At 40.9% G+C, this 27,695-nt stretch overlaps 1 protein-coding gene across 12 annotated transcripts in view; it reads left to right on the forward strand.

Moving 5' to 3' along the window:
- LOC142160072 (uncharacterized) overlaps positions 1–27,695 on the forward strand; it is a 1,559,230-nt gene that overhangs the window by 276,528 nt on the left and 1,255,007 nt on the right. For 10 of the 12 annotated variants that reach the window (XM_075214958.1, XM_075214960.1, XM_075214959.1 and 7 more), the window contains 2 exons: positions 2,541–2,638; positions 2,809–2,920. In XM_075214958.1, the coding sequence (XP_075071059.1) occupies positions 2,541–2,638; positions 2,809–2,920 (210 nt within the window). Of the gene's footprint in view, positions 1–2,094; positions 2,222–2,300; positions 2,425–2,540; positions 2,639–2,808; positions 2,921–27,695 lie in introns of those variants that run through there. The other 2 variants (XM_075214957.1, XM_075214954.1) reach the window with 2 other exon arrangements.

Consider the following 27,695-nt stretch of genomic DNA (forward strand, 5'->3'; position numbering starts at 1 on the left):
GTTTCACAACACCTGGAGAGCCACAGGTTGGCCTGGCCTGCTCTGAATAATCTTCTGAAGCTGAATCAGAGGAACTTCTGAGAAATACTGATCAGGGGTCTGTTATTCGGGTTGGAAATATGAGGCCTTTATGGTCACTCAGTGTTTCTGACAAGATACTTGAGGGATTCTGGGAATGTCACTGTGATATCACTCTAATTTCTGTAAATAAAAGAGAGACCTGATTGGAGAGGTGAGAGAGAGGCTCCACCCCTTGTGATTTCATTTTTGAAGCCCCATATGTGTCTCCAGTTCTTGAGGGCTTTTGTGTTTCAGGTTTCAGACTTTGGTTTTGGAGAGTGTATCTCCCTTCCCCATGACCACAAGATTACAGAAGTATTAGAACAGTATACATTTTCTATTTAGGCAACAATATCATTTGTGACTGTTAGCTTCTGTGAAATCCTTTATGAAAACAATTCTATTACAATTTTCATAGCATCTGGCTCATTTTATGTTGCTTTATAAAATGTACAGTGATATCGCCTTGCAGGTGTTACACAGGGCACTTTCTCTTGTCTATATTTTTCACAGTAGATCCCATGTACACAACTGTGGGTCCAAACTATGCACAATGTTTTGTAGTGACTTTAGAAAGTGTCTCATTTTAAAGTGTATTCTTCCCATGATCCTCTGCTCTCTGGCTCACTCTCTCATTCTCTCTTTGGTACTTTCTGCCCTTCCTCAGTTTTCTCATCTGCACAGCTATAAACGAGCAGCAGGTAGACGGTATTAGTCCCAAAATTGTCACAGAAGATGGGACTCACAGTATTTTTATTTTCTATCATTTACACATCCATTAGATTTTTTTGTTCACAGTGTGTGCTGTTTTTTTAGGGGAGGTTAAGTTTTACAATTAGGGGTTGTTTTATACTCATAAAAATTTTGAATGATGCAAACTAGTCAAGAAGGGCATATTTTACAAATACAATCCCTATCCTACCTATAATTGTTTTCTATATGCACTGTCTAGTACTGTAGAGTGTATATAGCACCTCTCCTAGCATATTCAGTAGGCCAGCCTTCCTAAGTCAGATAGATGTGTATCAGCACTGATACAGCTTCTGGGTGTACTAGCTGCTTAGGTGTTGGGTGTCCAAGGTCCCAAAGTAACCGTTTTAAGTAGATAGGACCCAACGCTCTGGTTACATCAACTGAAAATAACTCTTGTGTCTGTGAGGTTTTAGTTGACCTATAGATGTTGCAGTCTGACCCTCTATTTAAAATAGATTCTAATTATGTATAGTTCAATCCGATTTACCTTCCAGTACGATTGTTTAACAGATGATCAATAACCGCACCACTGGTCCAATGGAGGATCAAAAGTTTATAAAGTATAATATTAGTGGCATAAATTCAAACAAACAATATTCACCCAACCCGGTAATTAAATCAGTGAGAGAGCAAAACCTACTTGTGCCTATAGTAACCACATGATCATCTAAACATACCTGATATAAACAATGGGTTCAAGCATTGCCTAATCCATTCAAGCTGACCAGTGTTATGATCCTTGATTGTCTCAAATAATAATTCCTGTGGTCATATGTCTGGTCCACAACCATCTCAGCTCTGTCATTTATAGGGAAGTCACACGTTGTTGTCAGTGTTAGAACTCTCCTGTTACGTAGTATGTTTGGATCTCTCCTAACGTAATGTGCCTAGGTGCATATTTGGAAAGGGGGTTGGATCTTAACCTGTTGGCGTTGGATGGTTTGTCATGAATAAGCTTTTCTCACCGGACATTGTAATCCATGCTGTGACCACAGTTGTTTCTGTTTCCAATATCCGCCTGGTTGACTGTGAGGATTTTGACTGCTTAGCGCACCCACAGCACACTTGTATCAATGCTCAATATAGACACTTTGCTATACAATAATGCTGTGTCTCATTCCAACCCTTCTTGTGTATTTTGCAAAATAAACCATTAAATAACTTCAAATAGATGGACATTTAATTTACCTTTTTATTGATGTCTCTCTCAATTCACAGCATTACACAGTGGTGAATGAGACATTAGGCGAGAGTCATGCACTCAGCAGCCGTCCCTGTGTATTAAGGATTGAGCAGGACCCAGAGCCCCATCACGGTGCCTCCACCTCACTCACTGATACATGAGAGAGACAATGACCAGAAGATCCAGGAACTGACCAACAAGATCATTCAGCTGCTGACTGGAGAGGTGACTGCTGGGAATGGGACATTATACAGTAACACCAGGGGATGTGTCTGGGTGATGACTGTATCATTGTGTGTGTCAGGTTCCTATAAGGTGTCAGGATGTCACTGTCTATCTCTCCATGGAGGAGTGGGAGTATTTAGAAGGACACAAGGGTCTGTACAAGGAGGTGACGATGGAGAATCACCAGCCCCTCACATCACTGGGTAAGAGGAGACTCATTCATAAAATAAATAGAGAGCAGTTTTGAGGGTCACCTAGATACACATCATCTGATAATCACATATAAACAATGTATTCAGTCACTGTGTGTCTCCTACAGATGGATCCAGTAACAGAAATACCCCAGAGAGATGTCCCCGTCCTCTTTACTCACAGGATTGTACAGAGGAAAATCACAGTGTCCCACAGGAGTATCAGGTAGATGGGATTTAGGGTCTATTCATATACCATAATACAAAAGTAGTTTTTCACTATACGATCAGTAGAGCATTATGTGTGCTCCTTACACTGATATCCTGCTGTCTAATCTTGATTAATGATATCAGACATTATTAATGTGTAATTTTCTTGTTTTGTGGGTTATGTAGAGTGAAGAACTGACTGATATTAAGGTAGAAGATATAGAGGGAGAAGAAGAGATGTATGTGAGGGGTGATCAGCAGTGTAAGGAGGAGGAAATCCCTACAGATATCAGCACAGGTCAGTAATAAACACTTATTACAGAAAAGAGTCACATATTCTCCTTGTTCAGTCACTACAACAATCTCTTATTCTACACCCTACGAGATCTGACCAGTATCCTCCCCACACTCTCTGGTGATTCTCATACACCAGGAGCCAGGTGCCCTGCTCTGTACTCTACTCTGTTCTGTTTGTCTCCTTGCTCTATGCTGTTATCATTCTGTGTTCCTACTTCCCTCTTTGCTGTTCCTCTGTGTTCTACTCTGCTTTCCTTCCCTCTCAGTGCTTGTCTACACTGAACTCGCTACTCGCGGATGACCAGAGGGACATATAGGGGCTGCTCCACTGTTTTCATTGCTACCTATGTGTCCACCTGGAGAACTTTGAGTAGTGTAGATGCCTGGTAATTCAGCCCAAGGTTCCAGTGTATCCAACTTCTGGATGGACATTGTGGTTGGACAATGGCACTGGCTAATGAGGCTTCCTGTCCTATGATGCTGGCTGGGCATTGTTACTTGCTGTATTTAGGGTTGAGTTGACATTGTGGCTATACAGAATCACATGTTCCTGTGGCTGGGTCTGTGCAATGTGCTTGGTAATGTCGTTGTGTTATGTTTTAAACCAATGTTTTATCTGTTCAGAAAGCAAGTCATATATGCTGTTTGTACATGTATAATTGTAACAAAGAGTTTGTAGCTTGTAAATAGAAACTAAACAAATGAACATCTTTAACTCACTAATACTATGAAACTTTTGGTGTATTATAATCTATTACATAATGTAAAATAGTGTCTATTTATAAACATCGATTTTATTTCCAGAATATGGAAGCGAAAGCAGGAATACATCGGACAGCTATCTTATTTCATCTCCTAATTTTGAAATGGACCATAACAGCATACAAGATTCTCCAAGAGAAAACCATATTACCCTAAATATATATCCAGTACTTCACAATGCAGATATATCATCTAATCCCTCTACTCATGAGGAATGTTTTCAAGATAACTCGAGTATTGTTGCGCACAGTACAGCTCATATAGATGATATAGTGTTTCCCTGTTCTGAATGTAGTAAATGTTTTACACATCAATCATATCTTGTTAGGCATCAGAGAATTCACACAGGAGAGAAGCCATTTTCATGTTCAGAGTGTGGGAAATGTTTTACACAGAAATACAATCTTGTTAGACATCAGAGAATTCATAAAGGTGAAAAACCGTTTTCATGTTCTGAGTGTCAAAAATGTTTTACAGACAGATCAGGTTTTGTTATACATCTGAGAACTCATACAGGTGAGAAACGATTTTCATGTTCTGAGTGTGGGAAATGTTTTACACAGAAATCTGATCTTGTTAAACATCAGAGAACTCACACAGGTGAGAAACCATTTTCATGTTCTGAGTGTGGGAAATGTTTTAGACAGAAATCTGATCTTGTTCTACATCAGAGAACTCACACAGGTGAGAAACCATTTTCATGTTCTGAGTGTGGGAAATGTTTTACGCATAAACCAGATCTTGTTACACATTGGAGAAATCACACAGGTGAGAGACCATTTTCATGTTCTGAGTGTGGAAAATGTTTTTCACACAAATCAGCTCTTGTTATACATCAGAGAGTTCACACAGGTGAGAAACCTTTTACATGTTCTGAGTGTGGGAAATGTTTTACAGATAGATCAGGATTTGTTGCACATCAAAGAATTCACTCAGGTAAGAAGCCATTTTCTTGTTCTGAATGTGGCAAAAGCTTTACACAAAAACAATCTCTTTTTACACATCAGAAAATACACAGAAGAGAAATTTCTGTGAGATGATAGATATGAAACAAGGTAGCAGCAGTATTATTGTAAAAGCTGTTGATTTTTTTTTTTTATGAAAATGATAAAAAGGTTAAATAAAGTGTGTATACTCAAATGTGTACTGACTTCTCTGAGTTCTGGGGGTCACACAGTACATTAATATGTTATAAATGAATTACCATCCACATTGGTGGAATGTATGTCATCTATATAAGACTGGAACTAATTGTAGTTTTCCTTATTCTTTTAGATAAATAAAACTATCTAATTAAAGCAGTGATGTGATTCATATATTTAGTTTTGTCATCTGTTGCTAAGGGTTATTTGTACGGTTACAATAATGTAGACCCACCATATATTTGTACAAACGCACCCACATATACAGGTACCTGCATGGCTTAGTGGTCAAGATCCAAAAACATACTAGTAGGTTAATTGGCTGCTATCAATATTGACCCTAGTGTCTCTCTCTCTCTCTGTCTGTGTGTGTGTGTGTGTTAGGGAATTTAGAATAAGCTCCAATGGGGCAGGGACTGATGTGAATGGGTTCTCTGTACAGCGCTGTGGAATCAGTGGCGCTATATAAATAAATAGTTGATGATGAAGATGTGTCTGTAGTGGTGCAAAACTTTGCTCTTATGAGAAAACCTGAGTGGATCTGGGCATTTCTTGCTGAATTAGTTTCACACATTTACCTTATCTTGTATCTGACGGTGAAAACAAAATTTTGTTGATATTAAAATGAGGTAGAAAGGCTGGAACAAGCTGACTTATGGCAGCCTTTTCATTTCACCAAGTGGGTGTGAGGCCTTTTTTTCCCACCTGACAAAAATCTTTCAATTTGCACCAGAGTAGAGGTGGCTGTGGTCAGGCCTTGGAGGCATCAGGGAAAGCCATTTGTGAGACATAAATACACATGAAATAAAAACATTCAAATATACAAATGTGGCTCATAGTAAATATAGTCCCAGTGACCCCTTAGGATTTTAGAAATAAATGAGTCTTTAATGAGCAGTGTGTTATAGAAAAATACCAGGAGAAGTGGTGGGTGGTCTTAGTAAGTAAGATCTTAAGTCATAACTTGACTTTCACTTTCATCTAAGTTCACTCGATACAGACGTGTATTTGTGTATAATTATATGCTCTATATTTCTCACTTTAGTAAATAACTGAAAGTGGCTCCAGTGATTCTCGTGTTGGTAGAGACTGATAAATGGATTCCACACCTCCTGTCTGAAGTCTCATATCTGGTACCTTGCAGGTTGTGGGCAGCACGGTGGCTCAGTGGTTAGCACTTCTGCCTTACAGCGTTGGGGTCCTCTAGGTGCTCCGGTTTCGTCCCACACTCCAAAAACATACTGGTAGGTTAATTGGCCGCTAACAAATTGACCCTAGTCTCTCTTGGTCTGTGTGTGTGTGTGTGTGTGTGTGTGTGTGTGTTAGGGGATTTAGACTGTAAGCCCCAATGGGGCAGGGACTGATGTGACTGAGTTCTCTGTACAGCGCTGCGGAATCAGTGGCGCTATATAAATAAATGGTAATAATAGTATGAACCTATCTCACTGCTTTGTACATGATTTAGAAAGTTAAGGACATTTGTTTCATGAACTTCTGTTGACCCATTCATTTAATACTTTGGATAAATTAAACTGGACATCATGGGACACAGAAACCTGATGGCTGCCCATCATGATACAAAACCAATAATGTCCAGTATGTGCTTCTGACTCCCAATATTCCCAGCAGAACAATGACTATAGATGTGAGCAGGAAAATACCTGAAATTAAAGAATAATACAGACTTATCATGTGCTTTGTAGAGTCAGTGGCTAATACGTCCTTCACTGATTTTCACCTTTCATAGTGATAATACCGCGATTTCCATGCAGCGCCAGCAGACTCCAGCAGTGTATGGAAGGACATTGTGCAACACATGAAGGTCACGTCAAGGTCAGCTTATTACTGTTAAAGTAACAACAACCACCGCACTGAACTTGGGGGACGGCTATGTGACCTAACAGATCAGTGCGATGTTTTTTGTTATTTTTACTTTTTACCACTTTAAACTTTTTAATAAAGTTGAATTTTCCTCTCAGTGGTGCACATACTTTATATTCACTGGCCCAGATATGGAATCCCTTTATAATTAGCATTTTATTTAGGGGCATAGGGTTTAATGGGCATCCCAATTTCACCAGGAATCCCCACAAGGATGTATTGGACCTAGCTAGTTGAAGCTCCCGCTATAGTCATAATAGCAGATAAGGACAAACATAAAGCAGGACAGATAACACTGAGTCATAAACAGGGAAAAGGCCGGTAGCTATAGATCACAGTCATTGAAAAACACATGCAGTCATGGACTCACTGGGTCAGTAACAGAACAATGACTACAGCAGAGCACTAGGTAATTAGCACTCAGGAGACGTGTTGCTCAAGCGCTAAGCCAGAGAGCGAACTGGGTTAAATGGTCAAAGTGTCTGACGTCAACGGGCATGTACCTAAATGCATGCTTGTATGTCATAAGATGTACGCAGTTTGTCACATTTATAAAAGAAACAGTCTTGCATGCCTAGAAATACATCTGAGCACAGAAATGACCACAAGGAAACAGAACGGTATGGTACAATGTCCGTGTTCTGGTCCTCCTGACCCTTCACCTTTCTGTGTCTGTACCCTGCCAAAGAGCGTCCATCTCCTGGCACTGCTTGGTGCTTGTGAAAGTTAGTAGAAGCTGTATGAAGACACTGATTCTACTCACCCCCTGGCACTCCTGTCCTGCTCTATAATGTGAGCGTAAAATCCTTTCATAACTGTATATCATCTGACAGATGTCACATATGTTATATATGTGCCCCATCTCCCTGTTTCCCTTTATTTTTTTGCGACGCAACTTTGGCAATATAAAGACTTGGCCTTCGGATTGTTTTTTTTTACGGTTTTAAAAATTATTTTTCAAATAACATACTGTAAAAGTTATAAATGTTAATTGAAAATTGTAAATATATAATTTGTAATTGTATTGAATTACAGCAATGACAAAATTATGTGTATCGACATACTGCAGATTTTGACATAATGTGGTTGATACAAAGTAGGAATGTTTCAGACTTTACTTCTGCCAATTGTGGGGCTTCCCCCCCCCCCCTCACCCAGGATCTGCCTCATGGTCACACCACTCGTGGGGATGAGGAGGGGGGAGTATAACAAAGGGAGATCTCTCTGGGGTCCCACTCGGATCTCTGATTTCACTAATGCACAGATCTCTTTATTTGGATGCGACAGGAGCATTACCTTCCAGGTGCAATACTTGCATAATAAACAAGTGCAGAGTGAATACATATTTCATGAAAGGGCCACATCATACCAAACACAGAAAGCCAGGTCATCTATTCATCATGGACGACTCTCTGACTTATTACAGAAAAAGCCAATATAACGCTAAACAAGTTGGAGGATGACCTTTGTCTCATATACAGGAGCAGGTCTCCCCACAATCTTACTGCACCAGTTTGGCAGGAGCGTTGTACCGTTACACTGTGCTGTTGTTAATGTTTAGATGCTCTAATTGTTATAGCTGCTCCCATGTCATACTTACCTAACGTGGAGTTGAGTTAAGCTGGATTACTCTGTTCTGCTGTTACCGTCTACCTTTCAATTAATTATAGATTTCCAGACCCACTTTCCCTCTTTCTTGAGTGTCTGTGTCCAGTCTTGAAGAATGCAATAGCTGATCATAATATAAGAATCTGTACACTTCCAGCACAGACTTCTAACACACTTTGTTAGTAGGTAAACATGGTGTTTTCATGCTCCAGTCCGACAATGTCTATATCTGAAATAGTCTACATCTGTAGCACAGATAAGCCTATCTCCTTAGTGTTATTTCTTATACAGATACGTTGATTTTATGTAAATATCCTTTATATTTAATTGCTGTTTACAGTATTTTCTTATATTTTCTGATATTATACTGCATTACTGTTGAGTACATTATCATATATTTGTATGCTTTTGTTGTTCTTGTTAGCAATAAATCACCTAATATCCATATCCAGCTTATCTCCACTTATTGAATCGCGGCTCATTTTTTTAAGCACTCTATACTGTGACATATAGAACAATAGATTGTAGGATTGTGCACTGAACTAGAAACTGCAGATGATGGATGATATAATTACTACTGCTGAAGACCATGTGGCACTTAAATCTAAACTTGGAAAGTAGAGTCCAAACCATCATGAATATGTAGAGTTTTATAGCTGGTCTCTGATTCTTTAAAAACTTTGTCCAAAAAAATTGTGAGTGTTGGTACTCACAAAATAAATCTGTTAATTCAGCTGCCTACAAAGCAGATTTATCTGGCTTGGGACTCAATGTATGACCACTTACTACTAAGCATGATCAGCAGGATATGAAATGATCTGTGAGTCAGCCCACAAACAAAGTGGCGCACACACACAGGGATACCCTTCAATACATGTGCAGGACACTATTGGTACACATGCACATGATCGTAGGAGTGTATGGAAAGTAACAGATTCCACTCCTATCTCAAGGACAGTCAACAATAGTTCAAAGATTTTGTTCTCTCTAAATCAACCAGACCAAGGCAATTATTTAAAAATAAAAAAAGATCATTTTAGAACTCAAGAAACAATTCCTTCAGCATGATAGTATCCTAGATCAGCTCACCTCATGTGTGAGGGCCATTGCACTCAAGTGTGGCCCCAGAAGATTAAATGGATCTGTTGAAGCTAACATTATCCTCAGCCAAAGATACAAGACCACTGGCAACTCACCCCCAAGGATGACCTTTATCATGACAGAGAGGAAAGAATCTCTTCCATCCTTATGCTAACTACAAGACATAGAGGCAAGTCCTAATATCTTGTCTCGTTTCCAACCCATCATTCACCATGGCCTAGGCCAGAGGTGGGCAAACTAGTCCTCAAGGGCCATCAACAGTTCATGTTTTTAGGATTTCTTTAATCATGCACAGCGGAGTTAATCTATTTGGCTGGGTCAGTAATTATCCCAGTTGTTTCTACAGACAAAAATCCAAAAAACATGTAGAAACACTCCCTCCTCCTCCGGGTATATCATGTCACCTCCCTGCACTGTGCACTCCGTCCTCCTCCAGGTATACCATGTGACCTCCCTGCACACTCCCTCCTCCTCCGGGTATACCATGTGTTCTCCCTGCACTGTGCACTCCTCCTCCTCCGGGTATACCATGTGACCTCCCTGCACTGTGCACTCCCTCCTCCTCCTCCAGGTATGCCATGTGACCTCCCTGCACTGTACACTCCCTCCTCCTCCTCCTTTGGGTATACCATGTGACCTCCCTGCACTGTGCACTCCTCCTCCTCCAGGTATACCATGTGACCTCCCTGCACTGTGCACTCCGTCCTCCTCCTCCTTTGGGTATACCATGTGACCTCCCTGCACTGTGCATTCCTCCTCCTCCAGGTATACCATGTGACCTCCCTGCACTGTGCACTCCCTCCTCCTCCAGGTATACCATGTGACCTCCCTGCACTGTGCACTCCCTCCTCCTCCAGGTATACCATGTGACCTCCCTGCACTGTGCACTCCCTCCTCCTCCGGGTATACCATGTGACCTCCCTGCACTGTGCACTCCCTCCTCCTCCTCCGGGTATACCATGTGACCTCCCTGCACTGTGCACTCCCTCCTCCTCCGGGTATACCATGTGACCTCCCTGCACTGTGCACTCCCTCCTCCTCCAGGTATACCATGTGACCTCCCTGCACTGTGCACTCCCTCCTCCGGGTATACCATGTGACCTCCCTGCACTGTGCACTCCCTCCTCCTCCGGGTATACCATGTGACCTCCCTGCACTGTGCACTCCCTCCTCCTCCTCCGGGTATACCATGTGACCTCCCTGCACTGTGCACTCCCTCCTCCTCCGGGTATACCATGTGACCTCCCTGCACTGTGCACTCCCTCCTCCTCCTCCAGGTATACCATGTGACCTTCCTGCACTGTGCACTCCCTCCTCCTCCTCCGGGTATACCATGTGACCTCCCTGTACTGTGCACTCCCTTCTCCTCCGGGTATACCATGTGACCTCCCTGCACTGTGCACTCCCTCCTCCTCCTCCGGGTATACCATGTGACCTCCCTGCACTGTGCACTGTGCACTCCCTCCTCCTCCGGGTATACCATGTGACCTCCCTGCACTGTGCACTCCCTCCTCCTCCGGGTATACCATGTGACCTCCCTGCACTGTGCACTCCCTCCTCCTCCGGGTATACCATGTGACCACCCTGCACTGTACACTCCCTCCTCCTCCTCCAGGTATGCCATGTGACCTCCCTGCACTGTGCACAGGGTGTCACGTGACACGGATGAGGTGGAGGGCCGCGTGTGTACTCCCTCCTCCGGGTATGCCATGTGACTTCCCTGCACTGTGCACTCCCTCCTCCTCCTCCAGGTATGCCATGTGACCTCCCTGCACTGTGCACAGGGTGACACGGATGAGGTGGAGGGCCGCGTGTGTACTGCCTGCTCCGGGTATGCCATGTGACCTCCCTCCCACTGTGCACAGGGTGTCACGTGACACGGATGAGGTGGAGGGCCGCGTGTGTACTGCCTCCTCCGGGTATGCCATGTGACCTCCCTCCCACTGTGCACAGGATGTCACGTGACGCAGATGTTGTCTGTCAGTGTTCTGACAAGTTCGGGAGCACCCGGATGGGGGGGCCACACGTGAAGGCTTGGTGCGCCCCCTGCTGTCCACCACTGATTTAGAGTATGTAAGGTTACATAAAGTGAAGACCAAGACATATTCCATGATGTATATTGTGAAAATATTTATCTTGTCGTACACAGGCTAACAATGGACTATCTAAGGTGGGTCCACACCTCGGATAACCCCCAGAGACTGCTGGAGGACGAATGTTAATTTTTTTGCATTTTTAGCTTGTTTACTAGAACTGGACACATTTTTTTCCAAGTTATTATTGTTATTGTTCTCGTTAGTTTATTATTTTACATATATTAGATGATCTTTTATTGATTTATTAACATTTTCACGTTAGAAAAGTGTAAATGTATGGTTGAAATATATGACATATAATGCACCTTAAATTTCCTCTAAATATTTTTGGGCACCAAAGCCTGTTAGGAGATGAAGTATTTGTAATTGTGTCACATTACACAAGGGTAAGGCACGGCACAGGGGCTCTCGTGTATAATGTAATCCAGCCGTCGGGTCCAGCCATTGCCGCTTTAAACCTGCAGTCTCACTCTGGCAATTGTAATTCACGTCATTTCTTCGTGGAGAGATTTTACACAGTCGCATTTTATATCTGGAGGCAAAGTTCTATGTCAGTTATAGAGTAAGTCTACATTTAATCCTTGTCGGGAATTAACACTCAAAAATCACTCCCTGCCTCTCTCTCCTACTCCTTACTTACATTCTTGGTGTCCCTAAACACACTTAAAAATTCATAACACACATCATTAATGCTGTAAAATGCCAAATTGCGCTCTTTTTGGAAAAAGCCCAAAGCCACCTCCTCTCCCATCTATTAATCTCATATGGCAGGTTTACCACACAGAATACAGCATGAGCACTCTCCACCATACCCGTATCCACTTTAACTGCATTTGTAGTCTGTGGATTGAGTATCATGGGTTCTCTCCTCCCCTGTTCTAAGACTGTCAGCTATCCCTCATACTCTCTACCCACCTTACATCTTCAGGCTGCTCAGCCAATCCTTCTTGTGAACGGCGACTTCCCCCCTCTCTTCCCTCTTTCTATCTCCAAATATTCACAAATCATCAGTTTATACATATTCTGCAGGTGAGCTAGCCGCTCAAGTTTGGAGTATATATTTATTCCTGCTTTTTACGTTTCATAAGAGACCTACTTTTGTTATTTTTACATCCTGAGAAACTCATCTTTATAACAGGCCAAGGATATGTGAATTATTAAACTATATATTGTTGCCACTAGAATAATTTTTATTGACACTTTGAGACTAATATATTGATAGTTTTATGTTATTTTGATTATTAATTAAACAATTGTATTTTATGCAATTAAAATGACCTCCGCAATATTTTTGTATTCTATTATTTATTATGTCATTTTTGAGTCTCATGGCGCACCCCTTATTTTTGTATGATAGACAGAACAGACTGCAGAAAACATACATGCATATGTGTAATATAAATTTCCATCAGAATGCATACCAAAAAAATAAATCTATTAAATAAATTAACACCTCTTAATACTATAATCATAAATAATAGCACCAGCTGACCTTTTTCGTCATCTGGTCACATGCTCGCTATATGTTTAATTATGGAATAATATTGTGTCGCTTCTCAATCGTGACGTTGAATACTTTTCTACTGCTATATGGAATTATAGGTTGTAAGGTGAGATTGAATATTATTATTTAAGGGAGAATATATGTTTTTTATAACAGGAGAGACATTGTCACCGATTGGCAGATAGTCTGATGACACTATATAAACGGGACCAATTCCTCTCAAATTATACACCTTGAAAAGACCCCTGGTTGGGTCGAAACGCGTCGGTGGGGACCTGATGTTTGGTTAATTGGACTGCTGTAACGGACGTGGGGATGCAGTATCTTCCTAGAGGTTTAAAGACCCATTTTATATGCATAGATCGCCAGTTTGTTCTGGTAAGCAGCCATTACTGACCTTTCAGGATCCTTGTTTTCGTGTTTTTTTTATACATGGCTACAATAAATTCCTATGAAGGATAATGCACTCTGGAGTTCTCTTTCTTTTTCTACATGTATTGATATTATGAATATGGAGGAAGAATGAAACTATCCACAGGGGAGAAAATAACCCATTATAAGCACGATGAACTATTTCAGTGAGATTGTTCCACTGTTTTGATTATTCTCCTGGACGTTTAATATGTTCATTACCAATTGTTATATATTTATGTGAAAACCATCAGTGTCTATTTATAAGTGTTATATCATATATATAGATATTTCTACAAGTGATGTAGTTGGTGACATTCCGGTTCCCTTTTTAGGCAGCTCTTGTTGGAGCGCTCTAGTACAACTCTATCTATATATAAATCAAGATGTAGTTAATGTGAACTGTACATAAAATGCATTTTTATAGTTTCTATTACTTGCAAACACACGTTCTGGCACACATACGTGTAGTCATCACCAACCTTGGTACTGAACATTGTCTAAGTGCATCCGACCCTTCCCACCCCCAGTCTGCCCTTCAAATCGTAGGTGGTCGGAAGTGTCATTTGCTTTTGAACATGAATTTGATGCAGTTGCATTCACTGGTGTAGGGTCCGTTTCTAAGCATGCAAGGAGCAATATTACACGAGATATGGCACACTACAGGGCCTATGTGTATAAAGACATTGTTATGTATGTATAATGTGTCATTTTATATTGTGAATGCACATCAAATATATACAACAGTTAAAAGTGCAACATAATTTATTATAAATAGCGTTTCTTCTCTTCAGTGTTATTTTTTTAGGACATTTGGCGTTTTTAATTCTCAGGTTCTTTTTTTCTCATGCACAAAGAATGTGTTCTTGAAAAACTCTACTTCATTTTTTATCTTTATTTTATACGGGAGAGTGCACAAATCGCCCCACTAAGATACTTTAGGATATACAAGATTTATACTGTTATATGATGTGATTAGTAGCAAGGATAAAATTATATTTGCAACTAACCATCATACATTTTTCCTAACAGAGCAATCTGAATATCCATCTGCTCATATTAAGGAGGAATCAGCCTCATGTGATGGAGGAAACCTCACAGACACTGACATTTATACACCCACAGATCATACACAATATACATCTACTGATATTAAGGAGGAATCAGTCTCATGTGATGGAGGAAACCTCACAGACATTGACATTTATACACCCACAGATCATACACAATATACATCTACTCATATTAAGGAGGAATCAGTCTCATGTGATGGAGGAAACCTCACAGGCACTGACATTTATACACCCACAGATCATACACAATATACATCTACTGATATTAAGGAGGAATCAGTCTCATGTGATGGAGGAAACCTCACAGACACTGACATTTATACACCCACAGATCATACACAATATACATCTACTGATATTAAGGAGGAATCAGTCTCATGTGATGGAGGAAACCTCACAGACATTGACATTTATACACCCACAGATCATACACAATATACATCTACTGATATTAAGGAAGAATCTGTCTCATGTGATGGAGAAAACCTCACAGACACTGATATCTATCCAACCACAGATCATATACAATATACATCTACCCATACTAAAGAGGAACCAGAATCATCCTCCAATGTTAGAAAATCAGATTTCACAAAACATCAAAGAATCCACACAGGAGAGAAACTATCTTTTGCTCTGAATGTGGGAAATGTTTTACCAGTAAATCTTATCTGAAAGAACATCGAAGAATCTATACAGAAACCATATTCATGCTCAGAATGTGTGAACAGTTTTAGATGTAATTTAGCACTTGTACATCAGAGAAGTCATAGAGTAGAGAGACCATATTCTAGTTCCGAATCAGGGAAATTATTTATCTTAATTTCATATCTTGTTGTACGTCAGAGAATCCACACAGGAGGGAAACCATACTCCTGCTCTGAATGTGGGAAAGGTTTTAAAAGTTATTCAGAATTTGTTGAACATCAAAGAAGTCATACAGGAGAGAAACCATATTATTGCTCTGTGTGGGGGAAATGTTTCACCAGTAATTCACATCTAGTTCAGAGAAGTCACACAGGAGAGAGACCATATTCCTCCTTTGAATGTGGAAAAAGTTTTACTACAGAAGCATACTTTCAACTTCATCAGAGAATCCATACAGGATAGAAACCATGTTCTTGCTGTGAGTGTGGTAAATATTTTACAATAAAAGGAGATATGAAAAAGAATCCATACAGAAAAGAAAATTCCTGCTCTGAATGTGGGCAATGTCTAGCCAGTAAGTCATATTTTGAAGAACATCAAAGAATTCATACAGGAGATAAAACTTTTACTTGCTCTGGATGTGGTAAATGTTTTACCCAAAAGTCATATATGAAAGAACATCAAATTGTCCATACTGGAGTGAGTCCATATCCTTGCTCTGAATCTACAAAATGTTTTATCAGTAAATCTGCTCTAAAAAGGCATCAAATAATGCATAAAGCACAGAAACCTTAATCTTACCCTGAATGTGAGCAATGTTTCACCGTTAAATCATATCTGAAAGTACATCATATAATGCAGGGGAGAATTCATAGTCTTGCTTTGAGTGTGAGAAATGTTTTACAACCAGTTTATACATTGAATAGCCAAAAAATCATACAGAAGAGACACCTTATTGTTGATGTGAGTGTTGGAAATGTTTTGTGGTCAAAATCTCTCTATTTAAACATAGAATTCCACAGCTATTATGTTTTCTTTGTGCCTTTTTAAACATTGGAAACTCATAATTGAACTCTCTTTAAAAATAGGGCTGCTTAAACATTCACAGATATTATGTAGAAGGTCCTATAGGGGTCCAGCTGGGCCATTCTGATATACTGAGGAAATATTTGCCCAGTGGAATCTCAGGGTATCATCACAAAAGTATTCTAATGCTTAAGTTTTTCTTCTGAATTAAATGTATATATGCATTGTTCCAACTGTTTTTTGTGGGTGGAATTTATCTGTCAACAAACAACATGAGAAACATTGTGAACCCGTTACAATTTTGTATATGCCATGTAGCAAATATGCCTCTGCCACAGTTCCCCTATAGGGATCTTATAAAAACTCAGCTAGTCTGCAGACAGGGTTAAAGGTTCCATGGGATCCTCTTTTAGCACATGCAAACACAGGTGTTCCACATGGGTGTGATTGGTTTTGCTTTGTTAAGATGTGTTTGTAGTGCTTAGGGTGGAGGATAATAACACTGTATGTGTGGGTGGGACCACCGATGCCAGTTAGAGGCCGGCTTGCAGACAGAGAAGTAATGTCTAGCCAGGTGTATGTGGTGGGGATTTTTGGTGTTACTTTTCTGGATGACTGCTGTTCCATCACTGAACTGTTTACCATCCCGACAACTGCTAATAAACAGTTAAATGGTTCATTCTGTGTTGAATTCCTGTGAATGCTGTACTTTCTCACAGCCTTCATGAAGTTGATTTGTGTAATTTCATCTTCATGGAAATCCTAATAAGGGTCACAAATAAACAATATGCATGTGTACTTTCTTCCATACAGGTGATAAACCATATTGTTTCTTACATGTGTAGAATGTGGGAAATGTTTATTTGTAGTTTAGCTGTTGCTAGACATCAAAAATGCCATAGGGAATTAACCTTATTCCTAGTGGGAAATGTTCTGTGAAGAAAGATCCATCTATGTAAATATGAGTAAATTCACAGAACACAAGTTCCTTAATGTAGAATTGTAGCTTAAAGTCAGAAGCTTTATCAGACAAATATTGATATATTGAATAGACACTTTAAATGTAAGAGAATTCAGTTGTTTTCCCTTATCTAAGAATAACAGAGCAACTCCTGAAGGTGGAGTAACTACCGGCATATACATCATAGTGGGCAGATAATAGTTCCTACTCTTCATCTTGTTTGTGTTTTGTAAAGAGTTATCAAGTGTTCTTTCTTGTCTACGGACTTGTCATAAACTATAGACCTGGAACTGGAAGTTGGTATCCCGAGACACAGAAATGGCTTCAGAAGGTGGATGACTCAGAAAATCAACCTACTTCCCCAGATAGCCAGTAGGAGAGACAGGAAGAGATTGATGAGAGGAGGATCCACACAGAGGCTAACAGCTGGAATCTGTACACGAGCAGGTAGAAGGAAGGTGAATCCACACGAGGAATAACCAAAGTATTTATTTCAGCAGGCAGAATGAAGCTGAATTCACACAAAGGGTTAATGGTCGCAGTTCATAACAGCCACAGGAGAACTTGAACTCACTCAGAGGGTTAATGGTAAAAGTCCATATAAGAGCAGACAGGGTGAAGTTGAATTCACACAAAGGACTGATGGATGACATCTGTATACAGCAGACAGGATGAAGCAGCAAACAAACAGCAGCTGTGGAAGTCTGGATTTAGGAACTAGGAAAGTGTTGCACTGGCAATTTGCTGAGTGTAGGAGGAGACTCTTATAGTCTGTAGAGGAAGGCAATTGATGGTTGAGATCAGGTGCTCAGACTCAGCAAGATGTTTAGCAAATGTCTCACCCAAGATGGCAGCCTCCAGTACTGCAGACAGAAGTCACTCTTGTCCCAGGATAGAATGCTGCATTCGACCAGGAGGGAGATGTACGGTGACATGGTACCGCAGAGTGGTGTAAACAGGACTAAGACCCCGATTCGTGACAGTATCGTGCACACTAAGAAAAAAATGGAACTATGATCTGTATAGAGGACGAAGCAATTTTGAGATTAAACATATTTATGAAGGCAAATACACAAAGACCTTCATGTGGTTACTGCAACTTAACCCCGTACAATTTGTGAAATTTAAGGATTATCAGGTGATCTAGGTGGAGAAGGAGCATTTACAAACTGATATTTATAAGTTCCTGTCCCAAGAGCTCCCTAGTGATGCTGTCTGATTTACATGAAATAAATCCCTTATCTTTCTAAACAATTTACCAAACAAAAATATAAACCCTGGCACTTCACAAAGCAATATCACAACAACTCAACAGTAATAATACAATAAAAAGTCCAATCCTTGTGTAGTGTATTGACATACAACTATATTATCAGTAGGTGGCTATAGTAGATTGTTTACAGCAATCTCTAAAGCTCACAATACAATAATGAAGTTCTACTGTCACAAGATGTATTCCATTAATCCCTGTAAGAAAGCACAATCTGAGGAAGCTTCGATGTCCATTCAGACATGATCCAGGACCTGTCCATCAGGAGTTGTGACTCCTAGTCAGCACTGTTATGCACTTTTCTCGGACAGTGAACTCTAATTTTAAAATTGTTTATAATCACTATTTTACTACCTTTTATTCTTCATTTTGGGAGACATATATATATTTTTTTTACAAGAGTTTATTATTGATTCTGTTCTTCTGGTCTATGCCTCTGTATTTAGGGGGTTTATTTTAGATATTCTCTGGCATCCTAGTGATATATGTATTTTGAATGTTTATTTTCGGTAGCATGATAGATAATTGTTTGCTAGGCTCCTAGATTTACTTATACATATAGTTAGCATTTAAATAAGCTTTTATGATTTGATTTGAGCAATGCTCTTTAGTAATTATAATAATTAAATATACAGATGCCTCATTTCCAATGAAGTGGATTATGATCAGCAGCTTACAACTTTAGTATACTGTATAACATTTGATATATGTAATCTTTCAGTATCGTTTAAAATATCACAGAGGTGACAAAACGCGTCACTTAAGCTATATTATGAAGATCTTTTGAAGAGGAGACAGCTATTCCACTATATTTCTGTAAGTTTATACTTATCAGAGAGCATAACATGAAACTCAGGTACTATGGGGGATATGTGGAGAATCACGGTAGCTTCTTAAGAATTTCAAGGTTCAGTGAGGCTTCGTTGTCATCAATGGGGGGGGGTGGCTTTGCCCCTAAGAAGTCGCTTGCTCACATCTTCGTGACGGATTCCACTCTTCACCTGGAGACTTTACTACGGAGAGTGAGGTGAACTGACCACTCACCTCTGCCTCATAACTTTTGTACATTGCAGTTTGCTCGTATTATTAAGGATTCCAAGAGTGCTATCAGGTGATATAAAGTTACATGATTGTATATACAGTTGTTCTTAAACACTGGGATTCTTTATCTGAACATTTACATCAGCTGGTCAATATTATTTGTATGCTAAGATATTCAGTTCTCAAGCTTTGTTTTAAGCTATACATATCATAGCACAGTGGAAGAACGAACCTTTACATTCCCTCTTGTTATACAGTTCTAATCCTCTTTTTCCTTATCCTCGAGTGAGGTAGTCTTTTAATTAGATTTCATATTTGCAGTTTCTTTTTTATTTTATATCAGTTGTATATTTAAGTTGATTATTATTAATTAATATATGTATGTTTTATCTGGGAGCTTCATTGTGGTTTTTTTCTGCAATATTCACTGTAAGTTATATGTTTTTTGAGCTGTTTAAGTATTTAGATTGGTGCAATTAAGGCAAAAAGACTTTTCATAGTATATAATCCTTTATATAATTCTTAGTAAGAACACTTTAAAATATTTAAATAATGAGCTTAACATAATCATCATCAACATCATCATTTATTTATATAGCGCCAGCAAATTCCGTAGCGCTTTACAATTGGTTATATTATCTTAAAAACAATTCCCACTGGGGTGATGCAAGTCTCTCACCCAACCAAGATAAAAATAGCCACAAGCAGTAGTAGTTACCCCACCGTTGGACTCCTCTATCACGGGGTGAGGTACCTCCAAACTCAGATAGTCCACCACTATCACTATATATATATCACTATATATATAATTACATAGTCCTTTCCTCCAATCAGAATCTCAGCTGTTTATACACATAACCTATTTCTCATCAACGTACGGTCAACAGTGGTTAGATATAAATATGCAAAATTAAATGACCTTTTCATTTTTATGTAAAAAAACAAAGATTTATATTATTAATCACCTTATAATTTAATTGTGATTGGACGAAGGGACAACCCAATAACTTGTGTTAAGTTTCTATAGCACTGCTGCACACAAAATACATCTCCCTGTACCAATTTATGACAAAACCTCTAATCTTCCGTATTGGGAACGTAATTGGAACATCAAAACTCCCCAACACTAAGATATACCTACAGCAGGTCCTCTACTTCATCCATGCCATGGCGGTATTATGGATACTAACCGCTTCTCTAGCAATCAGATGCTTATATTTATAAAATCAGGACTGTTTATTACAATCAAAAAATGTAATACACGTGAAGGTGCATGAATAACGTCAGAGGTCCCGCTGTAATAAATGGAAGGGATATTAATATTGTGTCTCCTATCAGAGCAAGTCTTCCATGATGTCTTTATTTCAACCTATGGATTGCCACCCCGGACAGAAGAAGACTCCGGCACCCCAGAACTTGGTGAAATGAATTCTCTATTTCTAAAAGTTCCTTTTTCCGTTTGTATGTTTTTATTGTTTATAGCAAGTTTACACATGTGACAAGGATTCACGCAATCCATTACAGTTATATTTCTTAATCATACATATATAAAGCAGGGCTTTATCATAACTCTTCAAAGCTTCTGTCACGGGCACTAGGGGCTAGATTTACTATCAGGCGTGTTGCATGGCGGCTTCAAGCCGCCATGCATCGCAGCGGTTTTCCGGAGTGTTTGCATTGCAAACAGCCGGATTTACTAATGGGCACATATCAGCTTCAATTTGAAGCCGCCGGCGATGTCACGACGGGATGTAATGCTCAAAGCCGCCGGCGGCTTTGAATAGAACATGGCGCTTTTGCTTTAAATGACGGCGCTTTTGTGTAAAGGCGGTTTTTTTGAAAATTATACCTGTCTCTTGGCCTGTTACTATTGGCTATTTTCAAAGTCAGGAGATTTGACATCACAAGCCCTATATAAACCACTGGCCTGACACTTTTTTCTCTGATAGGGTTTAGAGGAGTTTTGTGAGAGGAGTTTTGAGGATAGTGGTTTGCTGAGAGTTGGTGAGAGTTGGAGTTTGGTGGATTGGTGGAGCGATATCTGATTGAAGTGTGAGTAGTCCTGTGGTTTTTTCCTGTTTTGTACATTTATCTTCTCATTTATTTTCTGTCTTGTATTTTTTGTATTTGACTTGTCCTTTGTCTGTGTTACTTGTGTGTGACTGTGTGGAGAGTGTGTCTGTAGGTAGTGTAGTTTGTTCTTTGTGTTTGTAAGTCCTTCAGTGTTTTGTGTTTTTCTGTCTTCTGGGTAAAAATGTCCAGATAGGAGGGGAGAACAGGCTGAGGAGAGGGAGATGGAGGTTGAGGGGTCAGAGGAGGGAGAGGGAGAGTTTGAGGAGACAGGACAGGGCAGGAAGACCAAGACAGGGAGGAATGTGCGCTTCTCACATGATGAGAATTGTGTGTTGGTGCACAACATTATTCCCTGCTACGAGGTCATCCTAGGGAACCTGGCAGCCCGGACTCCTCTAAGGCGGCGTCACCAACTGTGGGGGAGAGTCTGTGAGGCCGTGAACGCGGTGGGCCCACTGAAGCGGACAGTGGCGCACTGCCGCAAGCGCTTCTCTGATATTAAGAGGAGGCTTAAAGAGAAGATGGCCCAGGAAAGGAGGTCGACAAGGCGCACGGGTGGTGGCCCCCCACTTCGTATGGAGTACACCATGTACGAGGAGGAGCTGCGCCAGATAATGCCGGCTGAAATTGTAGAGGGCATAAATGTCCAGGACACCGATTCGCCCTCTTTTGGCCAAGTAGTTGGTGAGTTATTTGTTTTTTTTACCCTAACAGTATTTTAACTGCTTTTCTCTTTTTAAAACTGCTTTTCTCTTTGCAAACGTTTTTTTCTTAAATTATTTTTTTTGTTTTTGTTTTTCAAAGTGTATTTTTGCCTCTAATAGTTTGTAAAGGTTTTTTTTTCCTCATAGAAAAAAAAAATAAAAAATTGCAAACACATTTGTGCAATAAACAGTATATTTGGAAATTGTTTTTTTCTGGAAATACATTGTATGCTTTTTCTAATACATCCAGAATCGCCAGGACCGCAGTTCAGTCCCAGTGCCAGACCTACACCTCCACCTTCAGCGTGAGATTCGGGCACAGACGAGCAAGCAGGTGCGTGATTTCTGTTTAGGAGAGAAATAATGGAGTTACTTGATTTTCTGTGCAAATGTTGCGGTCAATGTTTTTTTTTTTCCCTTTTTATTGTTTGCAATGAGAAGTTAGGGCTACATTTTACTAAACTGATATGTTGCCTATAGAAACCCATCAGAATATACCTTTACTTTATTTATTGCATTCAACAAAATGACAGCTAAAATCTGATTGGTTGCTAAAGGCAACATCTCCACTTTTTATAGCATGCAGTTTAGTCAAAATAACCCAGCATGTACTACACAGTCCAAAGGATAATGGGTATTAAAAGGATAATAAGTGCATCCGTAAGCAGGTAGCATAGGACTAGAAATCAGGAATGCAAACATTGTGAAAGAATCTGTAGTTGCTAAAGAATATTCTTTCCTATCCAGTGTTCAGAATGCAATATACAAACATATTATATACTATATACTTACCATCATTTTTCATACACAGGGCCCTCTTCATACCAGGCACCTCAGGCGGAGTCCCTGGAAATGTCCCCTGAGCCAGAGGATCTAACGACCATCACCCTGGTAACAGTGGATGCCCCTGTGTCTGGCCTCCAGGAAGTTTCACCTGGCCCTGCTGAACCATCACACCACCAACCTGCACCTGAAACTATGGACCCAGCCAGAGAAATGGCGCTGTCTATTGGCGCATTCCAGCAGCAACAGACATTGTTCATGGACAGGCAAACTGGGCACATGTCACAAATTGCGGCCCAGTTGAGGCGAATACACCGCTCCACTAGCCAAATCCCTGCTGCAATAAACCGGCTGGCGAGCGCTTTAGAGCAGACAAATGTGCAGCTGGCCCAAATGTCTGGGTCTGTGGACGCCATGCATTCCTCCGTTCGTGAGGGGAATGCCAATGTTATCCGGCTGGCAGGCCAACTCCAGCAGGAACTGATTGCCCGCTTGCCGGCCCCTTTTTCATCGGCCTCCACCAGTACTGCTAGTACGCCGACCAGATCAACATATAGCACTCCTTTCAAGGAGAGGTGCTCGCACCAGGGGTGGGCGAGGGAGGGGAGAGAGTGGCACCAAGCATAGCGATATGCCTGCAAAAAGGCATCGCTAGCACAATGTTTGTTATTGATTAATGTTTTGTCAAGTTTCTATAACCATTATACGTTATTATTTATTGTGTTCTGCAATAAATGCAGTTAAATTTCTATTGTGTCAGTCTTTCTTTTCTGCACATTAAACAAGAGTATACTGATTTTTTAACAACTATGCACTAATTTCACTTAAACATTGACCTCTGACTGTCACATTCCAGGGATGTTCATATTTACCACATGAGGAGTACACACTATCCTGTTTTTAAAGGTTCCAATTTACAAAATTTTTAAAAGAAAATACTAAAATTGCACTCACATAAAACACATTTTTGAGCAAAAAATGTTTTTCATACTATGTACTTACACGTAAAGTAGTGTGCAATTAGACGGTCTCTAATCTCCCTTCCGCCCTCTGTGCTCTGCACATCACCATGTGACACGGACCCCTTCTTCTTCACTGTCTACTGCAATAATCGGTGGGGTAAGTTGATGTATTGCTAGATTATGTATCAAACAGCCAGCCAGGATAATATCAGACCCCTTTTCAGGTGCATACATAGCCACACAACCCGATTATTCTAGTAACCTGAACCTAGTTTACCAAAGTACAAAGGTACGCTATAACACACCTCTACTAAATCAGTAAATAAATTGCATGGTGGGAAGACACAAGAGAAAAAGAAACCAAAACAACACTGCAATTACAAGACACTGGCCTTTTAACATATACAATCCCAAAGTAAAAAACTTTGTACATGAAATGGCCCTTTTCCTTCTGTTCTGATTGCCCAAATATCAGAAACAGCACACTGTTTGAGCAATCTCGCCGCTCACAAGCAGCGCTTTCATTTTGGTCTATTGAATGGCGGTTTTCCGGCGGCTTTATAAACCCCCTAATAGTAAATCCGGCTGTTTGTATGTTGAACATTGTTGAAACCGTCATGGCGATGTATACAGAGGCGGGTTTGGAAACATCATTTTTGGCCGTTTGGACGGTGGGTTTAGCCTTAGTAAATCCGGCGATGGCTAAACCGCCGCCAAACCCACCGAAATTCGGCGGGTTTACAAACACGCCTGATAGTAAATCTAGCCCTAGGAGTCTTTACCCAGGTATCACCAGATGATGGACTTACCAGAGCAGTATAGTTGGTAATATGGTACTCTGGTAGCGGGGTGACCACGGAACAGGAGACAGCAGATGGTAAGAGAATGCTCGAGGAAAGTCTATGACTAGCAGCACTGATAATAGGTAGATAACTGTACACGAGGAACTGGATGGACAAGGAAACGTGAGGGTAGTCAGCGGTCTGCGTATAGCAAGTTGTACCGCTGTCTAGGTGAAGGAATGGAATCCAGCTGAAGGTATAAGGGGAGTCAGTGGTCTGCGTTAGCAAGTTGTACCCCTGCTATGTGAGAGGATACTAGAAACTGGTGTCACAGGAAACAGGAGACAGTGGTCTGCATCTAGCAAGTTGTACCACTGAAATATACATGTGAGGAGGAGCACGAGGAGATGAATGCAATGCAGCGTATACACGGACACACAGAACTTGATCCCATGATGATATGCACAATATAATGATAACTGAGCAGCACTGCACAAATATACAAAGTCACAAGAACTATCCAGGCAAATAGGAAACACAGTCAAATGATAGCAATAGTCTCAGTGGATAGGGAACTCCGGAGGAGAACAACTCAGTCCAGCTAGATATGCAATACACAAGCACAGTCAATGAGAAGTATGCATACCGCGGTTCAGGAGAGCAGGCTGTCAGAGAGACGTGCAGGGATACCTGAACGGCTGAAGGCCGGCAGGAGGAGAGACCACTGGAAGGTGGAATCGGTAACCAAGTAGGTGCAGCACACGGTAGGAAGACCAGCAAGGATTAGGCAATACTCAGGAAGCAGTAGTATATGGAACTGGACACCTGGAGAACACGGGAGAGATGAGGCGGTCTGGTAACCAGTGGCTGAGATGAAAGCAGAGGAACGCTGACCCGATGCAGACAGGCGAGTTGACATAAGCAGGAACACTGTAGAAGCACGGAGACAGCGAACAGGAATCAGCTGGCTGCAGACACGATGAACACAGGAGAGTTGAAGTGAGCAGGATACTGTAGAAGCACGGAGGCAGCGGATAGGAATCAGCTGGTGCAGTCACGATGAACACGGGAGAGTTGAAGTGAGCAGGATACTGTAGATACACGGAGGCAGCGGACAGGAATCAGCTGGTGCAGTCACGATGAACACGGGAGAGTTGAAGTGAGCAGGATACTGTAGAAGCACGGAGGCAGCGGATAGGAATCAGCTGGTGCAGTCACGATGAACACGGGAGAGTTGAAGTGGTTTGGAAACCACAAACGAACAACAGGAATCAGCAGGAGCTGAACACACGAGGAAACACAGGAACACCTTCAGAGGCTCATGGGGAATGAGACTCCAAGATCAGGCAACGAGGTATTGACCACAGGTGCTTTAAATAGGGAGTGTTGCCTGATCAGCCAATTAACTAAAAGGAACAGATACTGAAGGTTTGAAAGGGCTGCACATGCGCAGACCCTCAGGATGGTGGACGGCCACGGTTCCTAAACACACGAGAAGTAGCACTCACAGTCCGGTGAGTGACAGCTTCACTGTATATATAAATATATATTGTGACTGGATAACATAGAAATATTTTATTGTACAAATGTATTACAATTAATGGCGTAGGCGCCAATATATATCATTGCAAATGTACTGATTCCTAATACAATACGCAAATTTGGTTTGTAACTACTCAGACAGTATGTCACGATTTGGTATTGTAACGTTTCTAGAGGAAATGCTCATTAAGGATACTTAGACCTCTTTCATGTTAAGTGGCCAACACTGGTTTAGCCTGAAAACACAGCGGGGGGGGAACGTTACCTTCCTTTCCTGTGAGACCTTTTGTCCTGTGTCTTAGAACCTGTCTGAACAATGTTAGCAGCACGTGATGTAGGAAATCACAGTTTAGTGTATATTTTGTTAAGGATTGCATGTAATATCCAAGTTTATAGATCTCACATCCTGATGTTAATCTTTGAATTAAATATTTCAGACTTCTTGGGGCCTGGTTTACCCCCTGCCAGGCTGTGTCCAAAACTGTATAAAAACGAGCACTATTTTACCATGTATCATTATACCATCTGTAACTTCTGGATATCACTAGTACCTCAAACTAGTTTTTCTAACTGTCCTTATTAGGACACTTGAGCTAATAAACATCACTCCATCAAGACCCTGCTTTGACGACTACTTACCTGCTGTAATTCCTGTGACCTACAGATTAGACCAATCTAATCCGTATCCAGCTGTTCTGAGGTTGGGACCCAGCATCCAGTACCAACGCTCTGCCCGCTACCTGCAGCTCTGACCAGTGTGAGAGGCCAGGGGGAACCATCCACAGCTTCCCTGATCTAAAGGAAGAAGTCAGGGGTACCAGCCCAGGTGTACCAACAAGGGGGTACACTAGCAGCGGGAGTTACCCAGAAGGACGAGGTTTTAGACACCGGTGTAGGAGCCTAGTGGGGCCGAAGGCTCCTCCTATTGTGACACGAGTGGTGCATTTGGGATAAAGGAGCAAGACAAGCCCAGCCGGTCCCAGCAACACAACAGACAGGGTGGCATAGGAGGTCCATCCTGTCCCATATATATCTATAATACAAACAGTGTTCAAAGTGGTAGTTTAGAAGTAGCGGTATGGAAGATGTAAGAGAATGGAATTCACAATGAAAGTAGTTACAAGCAGAAGTGAAAGAAGACATCTCTTGTAGGTAACACCGTAGCCTGTGTAACAAGTATACTCATGGTGTCACCATTAACACCTTCTTGAGTCATCTTCAAAGATTGCAGCACTTATGAGGAGAGGGGCTGACTCCCCCCCCCCCAAAAAAAAATAATATATATATTTATATATATATTGTATATATACAGTTGTACCCTTTATATTATGCACCATTTTAATTATGGAGGAGAGCAGTGTGTGAGGAGCTAGGCCAGTTGGCAAATATGGTGAGATACTGTATAG

Source organism: Mixophyes fleayi, chromosome 6, assembly GCF_038048845.1.
Source record: "Mixophyes fleayi isolate aMixFle1 chromosome 6, aMixFle1.hap1, whole genome shotgun sequence".
NCBI lineage: Eukaryota > Metazoa > Chordata > Amphibia > Anura > Limnodynastidae > Mixophyes > Mixophyes fleayi.